The sequence below is a fragment of the Gopherus evgoodei genome, chromosome 1 (assembly GCF_007399415.2).
Source record: "Gopherus evgoodei ecotype Sinaloan lineage chromosome 1, rGopEvg1_v1.p, whole genome shotgun sequence".
Classification (NCBI taxonomy): domain Eukaryota; kingdom Metazoa; phylum Chordata; order Testudines; family Testudinidae; genus Gopherus; species Gopherus evgoodei.
In genome coordinates, this window is record NC_044322.1 from 271,186,354 (window position 1) to 271,210,972 (window position 24,619).

The 24,619-nt window shown below is 45.2% G+C and overlaps 1 protein-coding gene across 1 annotated transcript in view; it reads left to right on the forward strand.

Annotated features, from left to right (window-relative positions):
* The window catches only part of CACNA1I (calcium voltage-gated channel subunit alpha1 I), a 141,517-nt gene that overhangs the window by 40,200 nt on the left and 76,698 nt on the right, over positions 1-24,619 (forward strand). Inside the window, 1 exon segment of the mRNA XM_030546703.1 lies at positions 4,545-4,642. Within this exon segment, the coding sequence (XP_030402563.1) occupies positions 4,545-4,642 (98 nt within the window).

Genomic DNA, 24,619 nt, shown 5'->3' on the forward strand with positions numbered 1-24,619 from the left:
ACATATCTTTGTGTGTGTGTATTACTTTGTATCCTTCCCCAACTGCTGTTCACATCTTCAATCCCTGTCCATCATTCATGCTTTCTGTGGGCTGACTGTGTCTCCTTTATGAATATTTTGATTATCTGCACAAAATCCCGTCTCTCTCCCTCTGCGTTCACTGTGTATGGAGCTGACAGCTCCGGGGGGGATAGATGAACACCGCTGCATTTCAGGAAAAGAATTATTTCATTCAATTACTCTAAAAGTATGAGAGAGAACAGAGCGGGGGGAAAGAGAGAGAGAGAGAAAATAATCACAACACCTCGACAGGTTTACCCCATTTTGTCTGAAAATCTATCACTCCGACAAATTCCTTTGTGAAAAGTTTAGATTCATAGATTCATAGACTCTAGGACTGGAAGGGACCTCGAGAGGTCATCGAGTCCAGTCCCCCGCCCTCATGGCAGGACCAAATACTGTCTAGACCATCCCTGATAGACATTTATCTAATCTACTCTTAAATATCTCCAGAGATGGAGATTCCACAACCTCCCTAGGCAATTTATTCCAGTGTTTAACTACCCTGACAGTTAGGAACTTTTTCCTAATGTCTAACCTAAATCTCCCTTGCTGCAATATAAGCCCACTGCTTCTTGTCCTATCATTAGAGGCTAAGATGAACAAGTTTTCTCCCTCCTCCTGATGACACCCTTTTAGATACCTGAAAACTGCTATCATGTCCCCTCTCAGTCTTCTCTTTTCCAAACTAAACAAACCCAATTCTTTCAGCCTTCCTTCATAGGTCATGTTCTCAAGACCTTTAATTATTCTTGTTGCTCTTCTCTGGACCCTCTCCAATTTCTCCACATCTTTCTTGAAATGCGATGCCCAGAACTGGACACAATACTCCAGTTGAGGCCTAACCAGCGCAGAGTAGAGCGGAAGAATGACTTCTCGTGTCTTGTTTACAATACACCTGTTAATGCATCCCAGAATCACGTTTGCTTTTTTTGCAACAGTATCACACTGTTGACTCATATTTAGCTTGTGGTCCACTATGACCCCTAGATCTCTTTCTGCCATACTCCTTCCTAGACAGTCTCTTCCCATTCTGTATGTGTGAAACTGATTGTTCCTTCCTAGGTGGAGCACTTTGCATTTGTCTTTATTGAACTTCATCCTGTTTACCTCAGACCATTTCTCCAATTTGTCCAGATCATTTTGAATTTTGACCCTGTCCTCCAAAGCAGTTGCAATCCCTCCCAATTTGGTATCGTCTGCAAACTTAATAAGCATACTTTCTATGCCAACATCTAAGTTGTTGATGAAGCTATTGAACAGAGCCGGTCCCAAAACGGACCCCTGCGGAACTCCACTTGTTATACCTTTCCAGCAGGATTGGGAGCCATTAATAACTACTCTCTGGGTACGGTTATCCAGTCAGTTATGCACCCACCTTATAGTAGCCCCATCTAAACTGTATTTGCCTAGTTTATTGATAAGGATATCATGCGAGACCGTATCAAATGCCTTACTAAAGTCTAGGTATACCACATCCACTGCTTCTCCCTTATCCACAAGGCTCGTTATCCTATCAAAGAAAGCTCTCAGATTGGTTTGACACGATTTGTTCTTTACAAATCCATGCTGGCTATTCCCTATCACCTTACCACCTTCCAAGTGTTTGCACCTTTAATTACTTGCTCCATTATCTTCCCTGGCACAGAAGTTAAACTAACTGGTCTGTAGTTTCCTGGGTTGTTTTTATTTCCCTTTTTATAGATGGACACTATATTTGCCCTTTTCTAGTCTTCTGGAATCTCTCCCGTCTCCCATGACTTTCCAAAGATAATAGCTAGAGGCTCAGATACCTCCTCTATTAACTCCTTGAGTATTCTAGGATGCATTTCATCAGGCCCTGGTGACTTATAGGCATCTAACTTTTCTAAGTGATTTTTTACTTATTCTTTTTTTATTTTATCTTCTAAACCTACCCCCTTCCCATAAGCATTCACTATGTTAGACATTCCTTCAGACTTCTCAGTGAAGACCGAAACAAAGAAGTCATTAAGCATCTCTGCCATTTCCAAGTTTCTTATTACTGTTTCTCCCTCCTCACTGAGCAGTGGGCCTACCCTGTTCTTGGTCTTCCTCTTGCTTCTAATGTATTGATAAAAAGGTCTTCTTGTTTCCCTTTATTCCCATAGCTAGTTTGAGCTCATTTTGTGCCTTTGCCTTTCTAATCTTGCCCCTGCATTCCTATGTTATTTGCCTATATTCATCCTTTGTAATCTGACCTAGTTTCCATTTTTTATATGACTCCTTTTTATTTTGTAGATCATGCAAGATCTCCTGGTTAAGCCAAGGTGGTCTTTTGCCACATTTTCTATCTTTCCTACCCATCGGAATAGCTAAAGTAGAAAAGTAGACACCTGCTCTTCATGTCCTTTGGGTGGGGGGGAATGAGGAGATGGATTGCAGGGATCAGTTCAGATAGAGAGGTTACAGTGCTCAAAAGAATTGAGACAAAGCAACATGGTATTTTAATATAAAGTGAATCTGATGCTGGTGAAAGGTGCTAAATAGACAGCCTTGAAATCTAAAGGCCCCTATATATGACAAGTGCAGCATGTGAAGCAAGCATTTCTGGTTTTGGAGTAGATTAGGGTGACCAAATGAGAGATGTGAAATATTGGGATGCGGGGGTGTGGTGGTGGTGGTGGGGTGCCGGCAGAGAAAAAAAAAACCAAAACAAAACCCCAAGAGCCGGTAGTGGAGGAAAAAACAAACAAACAAGCAAACAAGAACAACAACAACACAAAAGAGCCACCGGAGCGTAGGAAAAATTGGTGGGGGCTGAGCACCCACCGGCAGCTCCACACCCCACCCCCCCGTGCCAGCTGACCTCTGCTGCACCTCCACCTCTCTTGAGATGGCTGCTGCGTCCTGCTTCTCCCACCTCCCTCCAGTGCTTACGCTGCCATATAGCTGATTAGCGCAAGCCTGGGAGGAAGGGGTGAGGAGGAGGAATGCGACATGCTTGGGGAAAAGGCAGGGCCAGGGCGGGGATTTGGGGAGGGATCCAATGGGGCAGAGGGGGCAGGGCTGGGGGCAGGGCAAGGGTGGGAATTTGGAGAGAGATCCAATGGGGGGAAGGGGTGTGAGCCCCCTCCACCTGTGCACTGGAGGGCATAATATCAGAACAATTCACGTCCCAACCAACAAGTAAAAATCGGGACATCTGGTCACCCTGGAGTTGATGCAGTGGAAAGGAGAAGTTTTTCCTATCCCTCTCCTATGCACCTTGAAACAGCAAGAGAATGTCACTTTTCCCCCTGGCCTTGTGTGGTTAATGTCAAGAAGGATTCAGAAGATCTGAGTTCTATTCCTGAGTCTGCCACTGACTCAGTGGCTAACCTGAGGCCAGTCACTTTACTGCTGTGTGCCTCAGTTTCCCTTCATGTAAATTGGGAATAACAATGCTTGCCTACCTTCCAGAGGGGTCATGAGCCTAAATTCATTAACATGTGTAAAGTGCTTTGAGGTTCTCTTACAGTAGGTGCCTTATAAGGCCCATGTTTCCTCTCTTTCCTGCTTATTAAATTAAAGGAATGTTTCCTTAATGTTTGTCTGACTGGCAGGGGTGGGTTAAAGCCAATGCATTACTCATAGCTGCTCAGTTCTCAAGATTATTTGGGGAGAGAACTCACTGCGTAGGTTGCAAGTTTAAAAAAACACAGATCCTGTATATATCATAAAGTAAGGACATACCCTTAGGATGGTGTCCAACAGGAGTGACGTACAGCTGAGATGTGATACTCCTGCTGCTTGTGGGCCCTGCCCAATGCTATAAGGATCCTTGATTAGATCCCTACTATGGGATTCCATGGATGTGTAGGCCACAGTAAGTCCAGCTGCACCAGCTGGGAAGGGAAGGTGGCTGCTGTGCTCCAGACTGTTCGGCTACCAGTGGACTCCAGCCCGCCTCTCTCTGCAGAGGTCAACTGTGGGGTGCGTGCTATTCTGCCACCATCCCAGTGCCAGGCTGGGGTTATTGCAGCCTGCTGCGCTGGAGCCTGATGGCTCGTCACTGCTGCTCGCTCTCTCATTTTCATTCCAAAACTTATGGATTGTAGGGCTGAATTTTCTACCTTGGGGTTCTGGGGACTTGAGTTCTGCTCTTATAGGGCTCCCGAGGACTCCAGCTTCACTCTCAGGACTTATACTGTTGCCAGAAACTCTTGAATAAAAATGCACCCTGTTCTGTGTAAAGCCAGTCCTCATTCACTTCCTCTGCCTCTCCAGCCTCAGTAGGGAGCACATTAGCATATTATCAGTGTATTCATGGGTTGGTTCATCAGTACCCCTTGTTTTTAACACTTTCCCCGCTAGCTGGATGGAAAAGCACGAATGCGTTGAAAGCTGTTTGCACTGCATGGAGGGCGTGAACACCCTGCCCTCTCATCTCGAGCACCCCTCACTTCCTCCTGCCGGTGATCTACCTGTCGCTTAAACTGGGTGTTGGATTGTTTTAAATTCATTCTCTGTCTCTCCTGTTGCAGGATGGTGGAATATTCCCTGGACCTCCAAAACATTAACTTATCTGCAATCCGTACTGTCCGTGTCCTGAGGCCCCTCAAAGCCATCAACCGGGTGCCTAGTAAGTCGTTCTTTCCTCTCACTGGCACCTCATTCCATCTGCACTTCACCCTTGTCTGTGCCGTTTTTATTCATTGCTCTGCTGCTGTTTCTGGGATCTCTTCACCCATTGATTGTCCAGCCCTGGACCTCCAGGTAGCTGGATTGACCTTGTTGCCTATAAGACAGGTATGCATGTATACTCTGTGTATCACCAGAACAATGGCCCCTAGAGTCCAGTCCCAGCTGGTGGACCATTGGCTGGCTCAGGAACTGGGAAATAGGTTTGGGATACTTAGCTGGGATACTCCAGCTCCAAGTCACCAATCTAGCCTCAGTTTGGCTGTGAGCACCGAAGAACTCAGGGACGTTGGGAGAATGGGGTAGAGCCACTAGAATGGGGTAGAGCCACTAGTTCCAATCCAAGTGTAGGCTAAGTTCCTGTGTACCTGAGATTTTCAGCCTAGCCCTTCATTTTGTCTCCAACCGCCCCCATCCCACCCTCCAAAAAAACCTTTTTCTCAAAGGGCTTTGCAAAGGCTGCCCATCTGGGTTGTGAGGAATGTGTGAACAGTAAGGCTGCATGTGGAGTCATTCTGTCTGTCGTGCCCAATTGATGACCAAAGTGCTGGAGCTGGGAGTTGGCAATAAAGCAAGAATTTTTTTTGTCTCATGTAAGAATATGGAAGGGGTGAGACCACCTGTAGAGTCATGGTGAGGTGTGTGGTGGGGGATGGATTAGCAGTGAGATCCAGTGGGAGCAGGAGTGAGGGGGTTGATCTCTACTACCTTCTGCACCATTCTTCAGTTTCCTCTCATTTAAAAATACACCAGGCCAGCTCTGCGTGGGGGTGAACAACAAAGGTGTATTGCATCTATTCCTTGCTGCACACTTTCTCTTTTCCCTCTTTTTCTGGTTCCCACCTCTGCAGCTCTGTGTATATGCAACATGTATGAGTCAGGGCTGTGAGCTCCGCTGGGGATTGAGCTGTCAGGATTGGATGGGCCGAGCCTGAACCTGGAGGCACAAGCAGCTTTCTGCAGTTCCCTGGCCCACCTAAATGGCTTCCCTGCTGGATTGGCTCAGATCTGAGAAATGGGCCCACCTTGTGTTAATTTCACTGTGGAGGGAATGGGGTGAGGAGGGATACCATACACAGGATCCAGCTATGTATCTGCTTTGTTCATACAACACTTCTCTCTTTCCTTCTTTTCCATGCAGTCAATGGACACTAACCCCTGCCATGTGACAGGAGTATAATCTTTTGTAACCCTGCCCCATCGCAAGTGGCAAGGGCTGGGAAAACAGAAACTAGCCTCTTATCTGCATGTCACATCTTTATTACGCTCCACCTCTCTTCCTTTCTCTTTTCCCTCTTCCTCTGCATCTCCTCTTTCTTGATTCAGTTCTGATAACTATAGAGCACAGTAAGATAGACAAGGATTGCCCATGTCACCACAGGAAGTATCCACTGTATATGGCACAGGTATCACGGTGGTTATAACGGGAATGGATTTGATGCAGTGGGCCAATTTCATGCCATTGAAGTCAGTGGAGTTACACCAGCAATGAATTTGTCCCACTGTGTCTGTTTGGTTTCAGAGTAGCAGCTGTGTTAGTCTGTATCCGCAAAAAGAACAGGAGTACTTGTGGCACCTGAGAGACTAACAAATTTATTTGAGTATAAGCTTTCGTGGGCTACAGACCACTTCATCAGATGCATGCAGTGGAAAATACAGTAGGAAGATATATATATATATACCCAGAGAATGTGAAACAATGGGTGTTACCATACACACTATAAGGACAGTGATCAGTTAAGGTGAGCTATTATCAGCAGGAGACAAAAAGAACTGTTTGTAGTGGTATGAAAATGGCCCATTTCCAGCAATTGACAAGGAGATGTAAGGAACTGCGTGGGGGAGGAAATAATGTGTCTGTTTGGTATTTCAGGTCATGCATTGCTCAGTGAAAACAGCTGTCACATAAGACATTGTGACACTTTCAGCATTTCTCCCCAGGTTTTATACTGAGTTTTTCTTCCTTACCATATAATGAGAAGTCTCTTTCTTCTTCCCCCTTTAATGCCCCCCGCTCTCACTTTTATCAGGCTATCCGCAATGACCAAGACCTCCTTAGGGCTCTCCCACAATGGTGAGGCCAATCCCGTTCCATACCTCAGTGTCTTCATTCCCTTCTCCAGAGCTGAGGGGAAGTTTATTACAGCTGAGAGCAGGCAAGAAACTAAATGAAAGAAACCCCATTGACAGGCTGTCTCCTGAGGATGTGTGCCAAGGAAATTTTAATTATTGGGGCCCAAAACTAAAAACAAAGCTAGACAGATCAAAATGAAGCCCTGCATTCTTATCTCTCTTATACCAGTGTAAATAAGGAGTAACTCCAGTAGAATCAATGCAATTACACCTGGGGAAAATCAGGCACACAAAACTAGATTCAGAGATGTTAAAGCCAGAAGGGACCATTGTGATCATCTAGTCTGATTAGGGTGACTGAATGTTCCGATTTTATAGGGACAGTCCCGATTTTTGGGTCTTTTTCTTATAAAGGCTCCTATTACCTCCTACCCCCATCCTGATTTTTCACATTTGCTGTCTGGTCACCTGACCTCCTGCATAACACAGGCCATAGAATTACACCCACTTAACCCTTTATAGAGCCCAATAACTTGCCATACAGCCACCTCTAGGCATTTTTTCCCCACACTGATCCCTCTTCTAAACTCTACTTCTCTCCACTACAGCAGTGTCTGTGTAGAACTAATACTGTTTTAGTTTCTATTCTGCTATCAGGCATTTATATCTCTGTCTGTCTACAACAGATATATGGTTGTATGTGCAGTAGTTCTGGATGAAGAGGCACTTTCATTATTAAATGAAAAAATAAATTTCCTAGGATAGGAAGACTGTCCTGTGGAGTGAAAACTGGCTAAAAGGCTGTAAACAAAGGCTAATGATAAATGGGAATGTGCTGAGGTGGAAGCAAGTGTCTAGTGAGGTACAGCCAATATCACCAACAGGACCTTTTGTCAGAAATCTTATTGAATGTCTTTTTAAAATTCTTCATTAAAGTAACAAAAGGAGAAAACTGGAGGAGGCAGGGGAAGGAAGGAGTGATCTGCAGCACACATATTCAATGGGAGGGAGGAGGACTCTGGGAGATAGGAGTGCTGAGACAGACACAGGGCCACGTTTTCAAAAGAGCTTAGTGCCACATTTAAGCAACTAAATAGGGGCCAGACTTTCAAAAGATCTCAGCCCTCAATGTGAACCCAGTAGGCTGAGCTCTTTTGAAAATCTGGCTATGTGTTTTGGTGCCTCCCAGAGAGCTGAGTTCTTTGGAAACTCTCTTCCCAGTCATGGGTGCTACACTCTTCTGAAAATTCCTGCCCGTGGGAGTGAGACAGGCAGCAAAGATGAGATGAGTTTGCAACGTACAATGGCAGCATACAAGGTTATTACAATGTTGGGCTTCATATGCCAAGAGTAAACCTAGACTAGAAATTAGAAGAAGGTTTCCAACCATCAAAGGGGTAAGATTCTGGACCAGCCTTCCAATAGGAGTACTAAGGCAAGCAACCTAGCTAGTCTTAAAATGAGGCTTGATATATTTAAGAATGAGATTATATGATGAGGTTGCCTGCGATAGCAGGGAAGTGGACTTGATGACCCAGGAGGTCCCTTCCAGTCCTGTGTTCCTAATATTCCCTCTCTACATGGCCTTATCTAGACCATTGTTTTCAAATCATGGCACTGTACTACTAGAATTTATTGGAAGGAATTCACAGAAGAGCAACCATAATGATCAGGAAGCTGGAGGGATTTGATTGATGAGGGAAGATTTTTAAAAAGCAAAATCGGTCTAGCTTGGCTAAGCGGGGATGTCTAAACAGGATGGACATGATAACAACCCACAAATCATTGATTTGTGAACTGATTTTTTGGTGTGCCACCTGAGCTATCACTTAGAGTGATGGGATTAAATTAATAAAGAAGAAACTTAGAGTGAATAACAGGAAGAACTTCCTTATACTGAAATCTGGTAAGCCAAGGGAAGTGGTGGAAGCCTCGTTGGTTGTATATGACATGATACAAGTATATGAAATAATAAATGGTACAGACAAAGTAGATCAGGAACTTCTGTTAACACAAGAACAAGGGGACATTCAATGAAATTAAAAGGAAATACTTTTTCACACAATGCACAGTCAGACCATGGAATTCACTGCCCCAAGAAGTCATTGAGGCCAAAACTTAGCAAGATTCAAAAGGAGATTAGACATTTGTATGGATGTTAAGAATGTCTAGAATTATCATAGTTAATGATAACAAGTTTTGGAGGAGACATTAAACTCCATGATTCAGGGTTTCAGACAATCTCTAAACTACTAGGGAATAGAAGTTTCTTGTACTTTCATCCGAAACATCTGGTGCTGGCAATTTGTCAGAGACAGGACACTGGACTGAATGGGCCCAGGGTCAGATCCAGTCTGGCTGCTCCTGTGTAATTTTTAAATTAGACTGGACAAAGTACTAGAAGCCCAGTTTTTATAATACTGTATGTCTCACCCAGGCATTAGCATTCATGCTTCCCTTTCACATTCCTGCCTTTAGCCTTATGAGTGCTGCCTTTCAGGGTTTTGTCTGAAGGTGCATGAAACAGAAATGATATCCTGTTGTGGTCCTATAACCATTCGAATTAATTCAGTAACAAGCTATCCAAGCTAACAAAGTGTAAAGGGGAGAAAGACTCTTCAAGTCTCTGTCAAAGATAGTTACAATCTGCTCATGGTAGGTCTTCACATTGGGTTTAGGGTATTTTTCCACAACCTTTGGTTATTATTGTCCATTTCTGATTCAGTGGTAGATTGCTATGTAAAATGTCATCTCTGTCATCTCTTTTCTTCCCATCCTCTCCAGGGTAATGCAGGTTTTTTTCCTAACTGCTTTTTAATGGAAAGTCTTTAATCATTTCTGATAATTTGAGGAAATATCTCTTACTCCATCATATTTTTGACATTGGAGCACAAAATGTCTCTTCAGTTCACTCTGCTGTCACATTGGTTGCACAGTCCTTTTGCACTGTACTATGTGCCTCCCAATCTCTGCCTTAAATTTATGGTCACTGATGCTTAATTTGGTAAGAGTCGTCACAGACTGCACAGAGGCGAGGAAATCTGCTAATGTGAAGGTTCTGTGGAGGGATCTGTAGTAGACTGTTGCATAGCAACTTTGTTGAATAGGAAGCATATGTGTCTATTAATATATAGTGTATGAGTGTAGGAATATATGTGGGGGGGTTGCATATACATCTCTCAATATACTACTATCTCTTATACTTAATATGGCATATTATTATTTAGAGTTGTGTGGGAACAGGGTTTTCCATTTCGTGCGGAATTCTGTGATTTCAAGGTTTGTTTCAATCTGAACTGGAACAAAAACAAAAAAGTTCCCATTTTCACTTGAAACAAAATGTCTTCCCTCCCACCACAAAAGAAAATCATTTTTGGTTGCCTAAAGCATTTCATTTTGGATTGTGACATTTATACAATTTTTTAGTAACATTAAAATAAAAGACATTTTGAAATGAAAAATCAAAACATCTGAAAATATTGAACCAGAAAGTTTTCACCTTATTGAAACCTTTTTCTTTTTCAAAAAAAATTCCAAAGTGAAATTTCATTGATATATTCCTGTGGGAAGTTTCGGTTTTGATGAAATGGCATTTTCTGATGGAAAACTGTTCCACTAGAAAATTTTCAACCAGCTCTGTTGTTGTTGTTCATTTATATTGCAGAAGCTCCTAGAAGCCAACCTGGTCAGGTTCTCATTTTCAATTGCCAATCTCAAAAAGCTTTCCAAAAGTGTATTAGTTTTATCATCCTCTTGTTACAGAACCGGCGACTGAGGCACAGTGAGTCACCAGCAGAGTCAGGAATAGAACCGACATCTCCTGATTCGCAGTCCTATGTTCAGCCCACTAGACCTAAACGATAATATAAACATAATTTAAAGCAGCTGAACCCTGGGATGGCAAGAACAAAGCAGTTCAATATTTACTTGTCTGCCTTAAATCTGTATTCCACACCCAGATGTTTGGTGTCATATCAGTGCCTAGGACAGAGAGATTTATATGGATGTAAACCCCACTTGTAGCCCCGTGGAGAAATGATGACTTTTGACTTCTCTCCAGTATGTTTTTGAGGAACTAATTTAAATGGAGAGTGTATGTGAAATTAGCTTCTGATAGGGAGCTGTATTAGGCTGTGGAACAGTCTGTCTTAAAACTAACTAGACAAAAGCCTGTTTCCCTGTGGGAAACAGTCCTGCCATGGCTTGGGGATCTAATAGGTCTTTTCCATCTCTAACTTTTAAAATTCCATTATAAGCTCCTTGTTTCAGATACTATTAACTTTCTGAAAAAAATTATTCTTATTTGTCTTCTGTCCAAAGGCAACTTAATTTTGGAAAATGTAAAATTCCATTTGACTATTTTTGAACTGTATTTTCTTATTTCAGATGGGGTTTTTGTGCACAAATAACTCAAAGCCAGATTCCCTCCCCCCCAAATTTCAAATTTGCCATGCATTGTTTTCTGTTGTTGTTAAAAAATGTTTGCGGAGCACCATATGTGTACATGTTCCCCCCCCCCCCCCACAAAAAGTAACAATACCTGGCAATTGCGTAGCACTTTTCAGCAGTAGATCTTAAAGCAAAAAAAACGGCAAGGCAAAGGAGTTTACAATCTAAGGCTATGTCTACACTGCAGATCTTACAGCGGCACTGCTACCAATACAGCGGCACCGCTGTAAGGTCTCCCGTGTAGCTGCTTTATGCCAGCGGGAGAGAGCTGTCTGCCAGCATAATTAAATCACCCCCCATGAGCAGAGGTAGCTATGCCACCTGTTTTTTCACACCCCTGACCAACAAAAGTTTTGCTGATAACAGTGCTAGAGGAGACATAGCCTCAAGGGTATGTATACACTATGAAATTAGGTTGATTTAATAGAAGTTGATTTTTTTAGAAATCGATTTGATACAGTCGATTGCATGTGTCCCACTAAGCGCATTAAGTCGGCGGTGTGCGTCCACAGTACCGAGGCTAGCATCAACTTTTGGAGTGTTGCGCTGTGGGTAGCTATCCCACAGTTCCTGCAGTCTCCGCCGCCCATTGGAATTCAGGGTTGAGCTCCCAATGCCTGATGGGGCAAAAACATTGTCGCGAGTAGTTCTGGGTACATGTCGTCAGCCCCTCCCCCTCCTTGAAAGCAATGGCAAAAAAATCATTTCTAGCCTTTTTTCCTGGGTTGCCCGTGCATATGACATACCACGGCAAGCATGGAGCCTGCTCAGCTCACTGTCATCGTATGCCTCCTGGGTAGTGCAGTGCTACACAGCAGCATCCCCTTGCCTTTTCTTGCAGATGGCAGGCAGTACAATACGACTGCTAGCCATTGTCGTCCCGTGGGTGCTCCTGGCCGACCTCAGTTAGGTTGGTCGGGGGCACCTGGGCAGACATGGTTGCTTCTGGTTGGCCTTGGTGAGGACGGTCGGGGACATCTGGACAAAAATGGGAATGACTCCAGGTCATTCTCTTCTTTAAGTTTTGTCTAATGAAGATTCAGTCCTGCCTGTAATATCATGCCAGCTAGAGGCTTCTGCCTCAGGCTGCTCTCCCAGTCAGTAGCACCGCACGGTCACACCTACCCCAGCCTACACCTACCCCAGCCTACCCCTTGCTCCCCATGGCTCATAAAGCCTGGACAGTAGTAAGGAGCAGTTCAACTATAGGCTGAGTAAGTGCATAATGGTGGTAGAATGTGCCTTTGCACATTTGAAAGCTCGCTGGCGCAGTTTACTGACTCGGTTAGACCTCAGCAAAACCAATATTCCCATCGTTATTACTGCTTGCTGTGTGCTCCACAATATCTGTGAGAGTAAGGGAGAGATGTTTATGGCAGGATGGGAGGTTGAGGCAAATCGCCTGGCCGCTGATTATACGCAGTCAGACACCAGGGCAGTTAGAGGAGCACAGCAGGGCACGTTGTGCATCAGAGAAGCTTTGAAAACCAGTGTCATGACTGGCCAGGCTACGGTGTGAAAGTTCTGTTTGTTTCTACTTGATAAAAACACGCCCTCTTGGTTCATTCTGCTTCCCTGTAAGCCAACCGCCCTCCCCTCCCCGCTTTGATCTCCGCTTGCAGAGGCAATAAAGTCATTGTTGTTTCAAATTCATGCATTCTTTATTAATTCATCACACAAATCGGGGAATAACTGCCAAGCTAGCCCTAGAGGGGTGGGGGAGGAGGGAAGCAAAGGGGTGGAGTAGTTGTAGGGGCATCCCCTAGAATGGCATGCAGCTCATCATAGAAACGGGGCTCTGACCCGGAGCGGCCATTTGCCTCTCTGGTTCTTTTGTAGGCTTCATGCGGCACTGCTGCAGATCCCTGTTATAACCTCTTACCTTCATGCCCTTGGACATTTTTTTCAAATATTCTGGCATTTTGTCTTTTGGAATGGAATTCAGATAGCACAGATTCATCTCCCCATACAGCGATCAGATGCAGTACCTCCCGTTCAGGCCATGCTGGAGCTCTTTTGCGATTCTGGGACTCCATGGTCATCTGTGCTGATGAGCTCTGCATGGTTGCCTGTGATGATCAGCTCACTACTGGCCAAACAGGAAATGAAATTCAAAAGTTTGCAGGGCTTTTCCTGTCTACCTGGCCAGTGCATCTGAGTTGAGAGAAGCTGTCCAGAGCGGTCACAATAGAGCACTCTGGGATAGCTCCCGGAGGCCAATACCATCGAATTGTGTCCACCCTACCCCAAATTCAACCCAGCAGGGTCGATTTCAGCGCTAATCCCCCCATCAGGGAGGAGTACAGAAATCTATTTAAGAGCCCTTTAAGTTTACAAAAATGACTTCATCGTGTGGATGGGTGCAGGGTTAAATCGATCTAATGCTGCTAAATTCGCCCTAAACTCATAGTGCAGACCAGGACTAAGGACAAGATTATCAATTGCCCTCTATGCACAGGCAGTAAAAGTAAGGGGCATAAGAGCCCTCCTTATTCCTCTGCATGGGCTACCTGCATTGCCAGTCCATAAGCAGGGGAGAGAGCAGACTCTGTGGAGTTGTGATTCTGTGCTCCAGGAAGGTGGGCAAGGAATGGGTGAAGAGGAGTGAGGAATAGGCAGAGCCTTGGCTTTATCCCCCAACATGCTGGCCAGTGGAGCTGAGCCAAAGCAGAGGGGGATGAAATCTGTGCCTGCTGTAGGCCAGTAGAAGATGGCCTTCCTTTGAGAGCTAGGGGAGATAATGAAAGGAGTTGTAACTCAAAGTCATGGTTCCTTCCATAGACTCCTCCTGAGTAAGAGAGCTGTTTGTCACCCCTTTCTATGTCTAAGAAGCAATGTCTTAAGGTAGCTCTAAGTGAGACAAGCATGTACAGTCTACAGAAGAGCAATAGAAAGAGAAGATGGAGGGTGAACAGGGCAGCATAGAATTCAATGCTGGCAAGTGACATGAAAGAGGTGGGTCTGAAACAGGGAGAAAAGTGGATATGGTTGATAAACAAGAAGTGAGAGGCCATTTCTGCCCTAAATGTGGTGTGAAGAAAGATGCGACATTGATCTTGGAAGAAGTGGGAGGAAGGGGAAATACTGGAGGTGAGAATTGGGAGGAGAGGGAAATGTCAGCAAGTGTCAGTAGGAAAAAAGTTCATTTACAATTGAATAATTAAGTGAGAAGTGTTTGGAAATCAGTATTTAATGCTACCTCATTAATCAATTTACCAAGGTCTAGAGTTCTAGACACGCATAGGGATATCTAGAAATAATCCTGGTGCTGTTATATATATACATTCAAATAAAAATGTAATGCACTGGCCTTTATTTAAATGAATGATCCATCAAAAGAATTTTTTTAAACAAAAATTAAATTAAGTTAAATTAAACTGATGTCAATGCAGCATCATGGCAGAGATTTTAGATCCACGAGAGTCAGGGAATTCCAAAGTTAAACTTTCTACAGTATTGTTAATGCTACCACATTGCACATGTGGAGATAAATTTTCAAAAGAGTTCTGCTCCCTTTCAGGCTCATAAACAGGCCAGTGAGAAGGTGTACAGGTGCTCCAACATGTCGGGGTTTACTGGGTTCCTGCCTGTAAGATGGCCAATTTGGGCAGGGCTATGAAAGGAAAAGAGAAGGATGTGACCACTCTCCTACCAGCTGACTGAAGTTGGAAAGACCTCAGTTAGTTATTATCCAGTAGTTTGAGTTGATTTGTTCTGGTTGCAGTGTTGCCAGACCCAAGCATTCAGAAGTCATGCCCCAAAAATCATGAGATTGGCTTAGAAATCATGAAAGTTTTTTTAAAAAAAAAAGTGGGGTTCTTTTTATTTATCATATAGTTTTTGAACCTTTCAACCTGGGTCCTGTTTTTAATCTTTTGTCTGCAGTCATGAGGGATAGAAGCTTTTATTTCTTTTAAACGAAAGCTGAGATTGTCCGGTATTCCCAAGCCGCAGGAGCTGGGGCTTTACGCCAAATATCACGAGACTTGCAATAACATCTCCAGAGTCAGAAACGCTGTGGTGTTGGGTTTTGGTTTTGGAAATAAAACAAGCCCTGAAGGAAGGGATCTGAAAGGGCCTCATTTGAGCTTCCTTTTTCCTTTTAAAGCCCTGACCAAATCGGCTGCGTGACAGGCAGGATTTTCCAAAGTGCTTAGAACCCAGCAGCTTCCATTGTGACACTTATGGCCAGATCTTTGAAAAAGCCAAGTAGCTGATAGGCTGAGCTCTCTTGAAAATCTGGCTGCTTATTTTGCACTTTGCATGGGAGCTGAGATGTCTGGAAAATTTGGCACCATAGAGTGGTGGATACCATGGCAATATGTGTAATAATGCTGCTATGGTATGGTGTAAAAATAATGCAATATACAGTAATGCAAGTTACTGTGTATGTATGGGTGGGCCAAGCTACAACCATAACCTTGAATTTCTTGATTTTTGTGCATTTAGGGCCTGATTTTCCTGTCACTCAGGATATGTTTACCCACTTTGCCATAGTGAGCTTGAATAACCCTAGCAATGAAGCCAAAGCAGCTCAAGTACATACCCCGAGTTCTAGGCATGGCTTGTGAAGCCCATGCTGCAACCTGTGCTGCTGAGGCTTCACTGCTATTGTTATTCAAATTGGCTAGATAAAAGCTAGCATAGGTCTGCTGCAGTCACACCTTTGGCTGCAGTGTAAACATATGCTCAGTTTCATACCAGAATAACTTGGTTGCCTCCAATAGAATTACACCTGATTCATACCGATAATAATGAGAGAATCAGCCCCTTTAAATCTTAACCAGAGAGTTGTATTTACATAGTTTTATGTCATATTTTGTATTGTTCTTTATTACGTGTCCAGCCCCATAGCTGTGTATGGCACTTTACAGGCAAATGGAAAGGACAGCTCCCTGCCCTGAGGAGTTTACAATCTAAACAAACACCGCCTGCAAACACTTAGTCCACATTGCAATAAAAGACCTGCAGCACAGCCATGGCTGGCCTAGGTCAGTGACTCAGGCTCATGAGACCCAGGCTATGGGGCTACATCACTGAAGCATAGACTCCAGCTAGAGCCCGGGCTCTGAGATCTCACGCAGAGGGAGGTCTCGGAGCCCAGGCTCCAGCCCAAGCTCTTACGTCTACACTACAATTTTTAGCAGTGACTGGCATCTTTGTTGTGCCCATTTTTATTGTGAATATAAAACAAAACTGGGGGTAAGTGTCATGCTGAGATAAGTGATGGCTTGAATTGCTGAAGGCTCATAGCTTGGTCCTGTTCCTTTCTTGCACGATGTATAACATTATCTCAGAATGACTTTGGTTTATTGTTTAATTGGCAGCCCTACTAATTTTTAGCCCCACAGCCTGAGACCCACAAGCCAGAGTCAGCTGACTCTGTGCCATGGTTTTTTTTATCGCAGTGTACACATACCTTTACACACATGAAGCCTGATCCAAAGCTCATTGGAGTCAATGCAAAGACTCCTCTTGATTCAGTGGGCTTCGGAACAGGCCTATGTTTAAGTCTGTGTGCATGAGTAGTCCCACTGATTCAAGGCAGTCATGTGTGTTAGTGTTTGCAGAATCGGGGCATCAGGGTGTGTCTGCCCATGGAGCGGGGGGTATGATTCCCAGATCGAGGAAACACTCATGCCAGCTCTCCTTGAGCTAGTGCCCTAACAGCAGAGTGTAGCTGTGGCAGTGTGAGCGGCAGGAGATCTGCTAACCACCCGGAGTATGTGCCTAGGGTCTCAGATGGACACGTACTTGCGGTGGCTAGCCCAGCCTCAGTTTTTTGTTTTTTGATCCTCATTGGAACGAAACGAAACTGTGACATATCAAACTCCTCGGCTAAATAGAATTAGCTTTTTCTGCCCAGCTCCAGTCCAGACCATTTGTGCTTATTAAAGATCGCATGGCCTTCTTTTAGTAGAAAGACTGCCTGACCCAGTGCCCCAATCCCTGGCAATTGAAGTGATTCTGTTTGCCTACTCCTCCTCAAAGGATTCCATCATTTCAATTTAGATACAGTTTTCTTCACTTCCTGTCCTAAACCACTGTGCACTTTAGCTGTGAATGGTTTCACCCAGAGGTTGCTGCTTTTTGGCAGAAGACAAAGTGATTAATGTGTGTAAAGACTGGTGGCCAGTTAATAAAATTTCAAAGTGCTCTGGGATGCATTTGGATGAGAGGTGCTGTGTAAATATAAGTTCATTATCATTATACCTTCAGTTCTTGGCCTTCCCCTGCTCTGGTATGCTGCCTGTATTACTCGGAGCCAGAGTCTCTGCAATCTGTCCCCTGCAGAACACCGATCAACAACACTTCACCCTACTGAATCCTCATGCTGCACTATGCTGCCAGTCACCCTCACAGCCCAGGCAGCCACTGAGAGCTAGCACCTGTTAATGCAGAGCAAGAACTGGCGGGTCTATGCTGACTTGGCATATTAATGTTGTCCCCAGAATCGGTGCCAGCACTCACCAGCACTTTGGCCTTGGCCAAGTGAAGCATTCCCACCGTGCTCCTGACCTTTCTGCCCTATGGTGGGTGTGTCTGAGGACTGGGCTATGCGCAGCCACCTCCTCATGCTCCAGCTGTCTAGCGAGGCTTGTGTGGCCTTCTTGTTCCCGTGCACTCCATCAGAAATGGAGAGGGTGTGGTAACTTGCGTGGCTGAAATTGCTGGGGAGAGAAGCACTGTGGGGGCAGTGGAGGCCAACACAGAGAGAGAAAAACAAAAACCAAGACCCAGTTGCGTTCCCTGGGGATATCATACCACTTCCTCAGGGATGGCCCCATTCCTTTCCCTGATTTAAATCCATGCTCAGTGGGCAACTTCCCCTGGCTGGCTGGCTCCCTATGGAATGGGGTCCTGCCCAGTTGTCTTTAGGGCCCAACTCTGGCTCCCCACAATGGTGCTGTAGCCTGTCAGGAGAAGGCATGGGCGTACCAGGGAGCAGTGAAGGAAAAAAGGAGGAAGACCACCTGAACAGGAAACTTGTGGTTTGCTAGAAACGGTGGAGATTCAGAGAGGGGGGTCACCAGCGTAATCAAGTGGGGGTGCAGGTCGGCAGAAAGCAGGGGGTGGAAAGGGAGCGGTATATATATGAAGGCAGTGGGGAGAGGGCAAGACGTAAATGGAGAGGAAGCTGATGCTCAGAGGGAGCGACAGCACCGACGCTTCTTTTTGTAGTGCCTTATCACTGGGGAATCTAGACACCTTGCTTCAGGAGACCATTGTGATGAAGAGGAAAGAATAAGGGTTATCAGGGCAACGGTTACCATTTGGGCTATGAGAGGACGCTGGAGCATCGTACAGAATGAGTTTTCAAAGGTCTCAGGAAGCAGACTCTTTGGGGTATACCTCCCCAGCTGCTTCCTGGCCTCTTCGCTTAATTTTTTCCTGCCAGTCTCTCTCTCCATGTACTTTTCTCTCACTGTGTTTTTTTCTCATTCTCATTCTCTCTTTCTTTTTCTCACCAGGTCTGTGCCTCCCTCTCTCTCCTTGTCTGACTCTCCCTCCCTCTCATCAGTTGTCTTTTCCCTCATCTCCATTTGTCCTTTTCCATTGGCAGAGCAGAAGCCACACTGGCTCACAGCAAGGACTGAATATGAAAGGGACAATGACCTTTTCTAAGGCAGCCTTTGAAAACAGCCGTTCCCTGAGAAGAGAAAGGAAGAGGGGCTGGGCAGTCCAGAGAAAAAGGGGGAAGGGAGGGCATTAATGAAGCAACATTCAGCAACCAAACAGGCTTCCAGGTCATCAAATATGAAAAGGTTTGTTCTTCAAGGGGAAGAAAAGCAAGACGCATGAAATATTCATGAGTGCCAGGTGTGGGCTATGAAAGGCATCTCACTCTCCCCACACCCTCTCAGGACTGGAGGGACACACAAGGCTGTGTCTGCTGCAGGCAACCAAGGGAGGATTCTAGCTGGCTGTTTTCCCCCAGAAGACAGAGCTTGTGAAATGTTAGATAATAGTCCTCTACCACCCATCCATGCACACACTCAAAGGGTGGAGAATGGAAGAGCATGCCTGGCAAGTATTAGCCAGCTGAGGCTACTCTCAGGGGGGTGTCCCGAGGACTCAGACTATGGGCAGAATGGAAACATCTCACTGACTCCAACATGGCAGTGCTTCGTCAAACCAGGCAGGACACCCTGCCATGAAAGCAGGTGGCGGGTGGAGGGGAGAGACAGTTACAAGAGAAGGAACCTTTTAAGAAAACAAAACCAAAATCCACTGACAAAAGCCAATATTTTGGGAAAGTAGCTGAATTCTCTCTTGGATTTGGACAGAGCAACTCTGCTCCTTGCTCTGGAGGAGCCCCAGGGCCCTTTCTGACAAGCTTCTGTCAACTTCAGAGAGTCCATGGTTCCCTCCAGACAGTTCCTGTCAGCCCCAATTAGCTTGGCTGTCACAGCTGAAACCTTCCTGAGTGGAAACACCTGGCATGTGCCAACCCTTGGGAAAGCAGAACCACGGTGAGCGATCCAGAAAGAACAAAGCAGGGGGCGTATGCTGCAACTTGCATGCTAAGCTAACAGAGCATGTGCAGAAGAGACCACCTACCCTTTAAAAACAAGCAACTAAAGCCCAATACATTTCTTTTCATGACCCTCAGCACTCCAGTACCAAAACTGATGGAGGACACTGAACTGGTGGGAAAATTCTATTCCACTCAGGTTATTATACCTTTCCCCATCATCGTGGTAGCTGGGCACCTTCTAGGAGTGCATTAATGGACATGACTAGCATCTTTTGTATCAAAAGGAGAAGCCAGATTTGAGGCAATGAAGCCTTCCGTTTGTTCAGTATCCACTGGTTCAAACAAACCAGGCAGAAGAGAGTATAATTTTCAGTACTCATCTTAACAGCATGGTGGGCCAAACTACCAGTTTGGATTTTTGTGGAAGCCAGAGCAATTATCTTCCCCATCAGCATTTGGGACACAATGATCTCCAGGGGCACTGGGATACATAATTTTGCTGATTCCAATAGCCACTGCAGAATCTGAAGCATAATTCTGTCCCTCATCTAGGCAATGTGCCCCAACGGAATATGCCCAAGTGTTCCCTACTACCGTGCCCCAGCGTGCATGGCAATTCACAGGGATGTCATTGGGCTGGTTGGATTTTTCTGTGGTCTGCTCTTTGGTGGGAATTTTCAGAAACCAGAGACTGGATATTGAAGTAGGCGGTATTTGGGTAGACAGAAGCAGAGAGAGATGTTCGCCTTTTCTCATGCTATCCCCTGTGACTGAAACAGCGTCCCTGTCCCCAGGCACAGTGCAACCTCACTCTCCTGAGTCAAACTCTACCTCAAAACTTGCTTCTTTCCTTGCTGATCCCCAGCCTTCATTCCACACACGGCCCACAAATGTTTATAGGTTAAATTCATTTAAAACAATCCAAAGAGGCACTAATGAGTGGTGTAACTAACACACCACAATGCCAATGATATACCTGAGATACCGAGATGGTATTTTCATCCTCTGGACAGATGATTTAAACTCCCTCACAGACTTCCACTGCAACTATCACCACCTGTCCATTAAATTCTTTCTGGAACACTCCTGCACCAGAATCAACTTCCTGGATACCGCAATCAGCTTCAACACTGGAACCCTATAGACGGCTAGATACAAGAAACCCATGGATCACCACACCTATCTTCATAGATCCAGGAGCCACCCCAGACATACCAGGAAATCTGTTATCTACAGCCAGGCACTCAGATACCACAGAATATGCTCCGAGGAGACAGTCTGGGGTACTGTAATACACTTAAAACCACCTTCACCAAACAAGGACACTCCACCAGAGAAGCAGATCATATCATGGAACAGGCCACCCAAATACCCCGAATGAACCTGCTCCAATATGGAAATAAAACCCTCTCCGACCACACATCCCTAGTAGTCACCTACCACCCCACACTGGAACCCATACCGGGTATCATCCAACAACCACAACCCCTACTTGATGAGGATCCCCATCCTGAAAGAAATCTTTCCTGAACCCCCTTTTCTGGCCTTCAGACAACCCTCCAACCTCTTCAGATTCATCATCAGAAGCAAGCTCCTTACAGGCCAGACACACCAACTCGAAGCAGCTCCAGATCCTGCCAGAACAACAGATGCAAAACCTGTAGACATATCTCCACTGCTACAATGATCAACACCTCCCCCGACACACCTTTCAAGATCCAGGGGTCCTACACATGCCTATCACAACATGTGGTGTACTTCATCCAGTGCACTATGGGTATGGGCTACATGGGGATAAATGCCCTGCGGTGCAGCCCTCCACGTGCGCAGGGTCCCAGAGATTGCGCTCCATTCCCAAGCCCAAAGGTCCATTCAGCAATCTTTCAGCCCCAGAGCCTGAGCCCTGCAAGCCTGAGTCAGCTGATGCAGGCCAGTGGTGGGTTTTTTATCCCTGTGCAGACATACTCAAAATGCCCCAATAGCAACTATGTGGGTGAAGCAGACAATCACTACATGCTCGAATGAACTCATGCAGAAAAATGAAAAAAGACAAAAGCACCACATCACCTGTGGTTGAGCATTTTTCACACCACCATCACTGTGTATCTGACCTCTTAGTCCTCGTTCTCAAAGGAAACCCACACAACATTTTCAAAAGACGAGCCTAGAAACTTAACTTCATAACTCTGCTAGACACTAAAAATCACAGACTGAATAGAAACACAGGGTTTATATCTTATTACAACAATCTGTAATCCACTCACAACCACCCCTCCAGCTGCCTTTCCGCACACACACCCCATTCTTGTTCCCCCTATGACTGGAGGGATGTTAATGAAGGTCCCTTGAAATATGTGTTAACTACTTATGCTAAACAATCTATTCCACCTTGCATTTAGCTGTGATACCCCGAAGGCAAGACTACACTTAAAATGCTGCTTCGGCATAGCTGCACTGATGCAGCTGCGCCACTATAGAATAGCGCTTTAATGAAAGATGCTCTATGTCGACAGGAGAGAGCTCTTCCATGGGCATAGTTAAACCACCTTCCTGAGAGGCGGTACCTGTGTTGGTGGGAGAAACCTTCCCCCAACATAGCACTGTCTACACAGAAGTTAGGACGGTAAAACTGTATCATTCGTGGGATGTGGATTTTTCACACCCCTGAACGACATAGCTATACTGATACAGGCCTATAGTGTAGGCCAGACTTGACTATATTTCCCAGACCTGAAAGAGAGCTCTGTGTAAGCTCAAAAGCGTGTCCTCACCAACAGACATTTGTCCAGTAAAAGATATTATCTCCCCCACTTGATCTCTCTACACATAACCTGACATTTCATTGTTGCACGCTCAGGCCAGAGTCCCTCGCAAACTTTTTCAGTATTTCTTATTGTGTTAAGTCTGTGTAATTCCCAGCTTGATGAGGAACCTGGCAGGAAGCTGGACACAGGAGAGGCAGGTAGATTTTGGAATCTGCCTGTGTTCCATTGGAACTTCAGCAAAATTGAACAATCTGTGAAATGTTTCCATTTCACCAACTGGCAAATTCTGACAAAACAGTGTTTCCTCTGAATCTCTCTGACCAGCTGTAGCCAGGACCTCAGGTCTGTGGCTCATCTGAAAGTTAGCACCATCTCCCAAATACCAGGATGGAGCATTGGTTTAGCAGTGACTCAATGGAAAGGCAGTTGATCACCTACTGCATTACCTGCACAGCCTCCTATGAGGCCTGGGTTTCCCTGAAGGTCTCTCATTTACGTATTACCCAACCTGACCCAGTCTAGCTTATGAGAGCTAATAAGATCACAACATGTGGCAGTATTGTTGCTGGAAGCACATTGCACTGTGGTGAGGGGGTGGAGTTGTAAGTCAGTAATGCTGTAAAAGGATTGCTTCCAGAGAAGGGGAGGCCAGGGTAACTGGCAGCACACAGCCCTGTGGCTTGACTGTGGGGCTTTGTATTATTATAGATCAGGAAACCAGATACAGGGAAATACCCTCAGGCAAGAGGCTGGAGCTGTGACCCTGTGCTAGTGAATTATTGATGCCTTACGAGGCTAGAAGATGACTAACCAAAGACTAATGGAACATCCGGGCATTCAAGAGACTGGAGCTTTGCAACCACCCCAAGACTTATGCTTATTAAGTCCAGAAGGGACTGTTCAATCATTCCTTCTACCCTCTCCCTTTCATGCATATTCCCCCCAATACTGGAATTCTGCTCCCCACCCTCACTGCACACACAGACCAATGCCAGGGTGAACGTGTAAAGCCCTGTATTAACTCATCAAATCACACATGGACAAGCTCTCTACTCCTTCCAGCAGTGGAACCAGAAGGAAAGGAAATTCACCATCAGAACCCCCTTTGCTGGCTTAAGGCCTCACAAATAATAAGGCCAGAACACACACCTGGTCAACATAAAAGATATATACTCCTCACACCCATACCATCTTGTCACATAGATACACATACCTGTCTGCCTCATGTACATGCCTCACACTAGGTCTACACCCTCTCACCATACAGATACAATTCTCTCCTCCTCCTATCCCACCTTCTTACTCAGTTATAATAAACATCTCCACTGGTACAAATACATCTTAATCCTCATCCACCCTTGTTGCCCACATACGATATTTCTCTAGGTTCCCAGCATCCTCTCCTCCTGCAGTAGGAACAAAACAACACAGGAAACTGTGACATAGTGTAAAGCACAACTTGATGTGGCTAATTACTTGACAGTGGGCATAAAAGAGGGATTAGCTGGTGCCTCAAGGGGCTGTTACTGAATCCTAATCTTATTTTTCCCTCCCCTTCCCCTTCCACTGCCATCTGAAGTAATGAACTAGTTATAAATATCTAATTAGCTAATTATATGCTGGCCTACATGGAACATCTTGTGTGATGGAATTCCCTGGACCCCTGGAGGAGGGAGTCTCAGGGGAGGAATGTGTGTGTGTGTATGTGCATGTGTGAGGAGTGGGGGACAGTGGGAGGGAGAAGGTGCTTGTTTCATGCTCCGAATGATTTCTAGAATTTTGGCATCCTTGGAGACCAGAGGAAATGTAATTAATTTAGCAGCGGAGGGAGGCTGGCCTGACCCTGTCGGTCTGAAAACAAAACCACCAAAATTCTTCGCTCAGTAATTTCAACAGAAAACTGTTTTGTTATGAAATGTTTGCACTGGTCAGAGGTGCTGTATCGACAGCCCTGATGCCTTGTTTTGCCAGAAACAGGTTCAGCATGGGCAGCAGCAGTGAAAGCTTCCTTCATACAGTACCCTCCAGTGTGCCTCAGCCCTGTCATGGAGGGACCACTAGAGAGGAGAATGGAGTTTGGTTTCCATGAGCTCTGTGTGGCTCGAAAGCTTGTTTCTTTCACCAACAGAACTTTGTCCAATAAGAGATATTG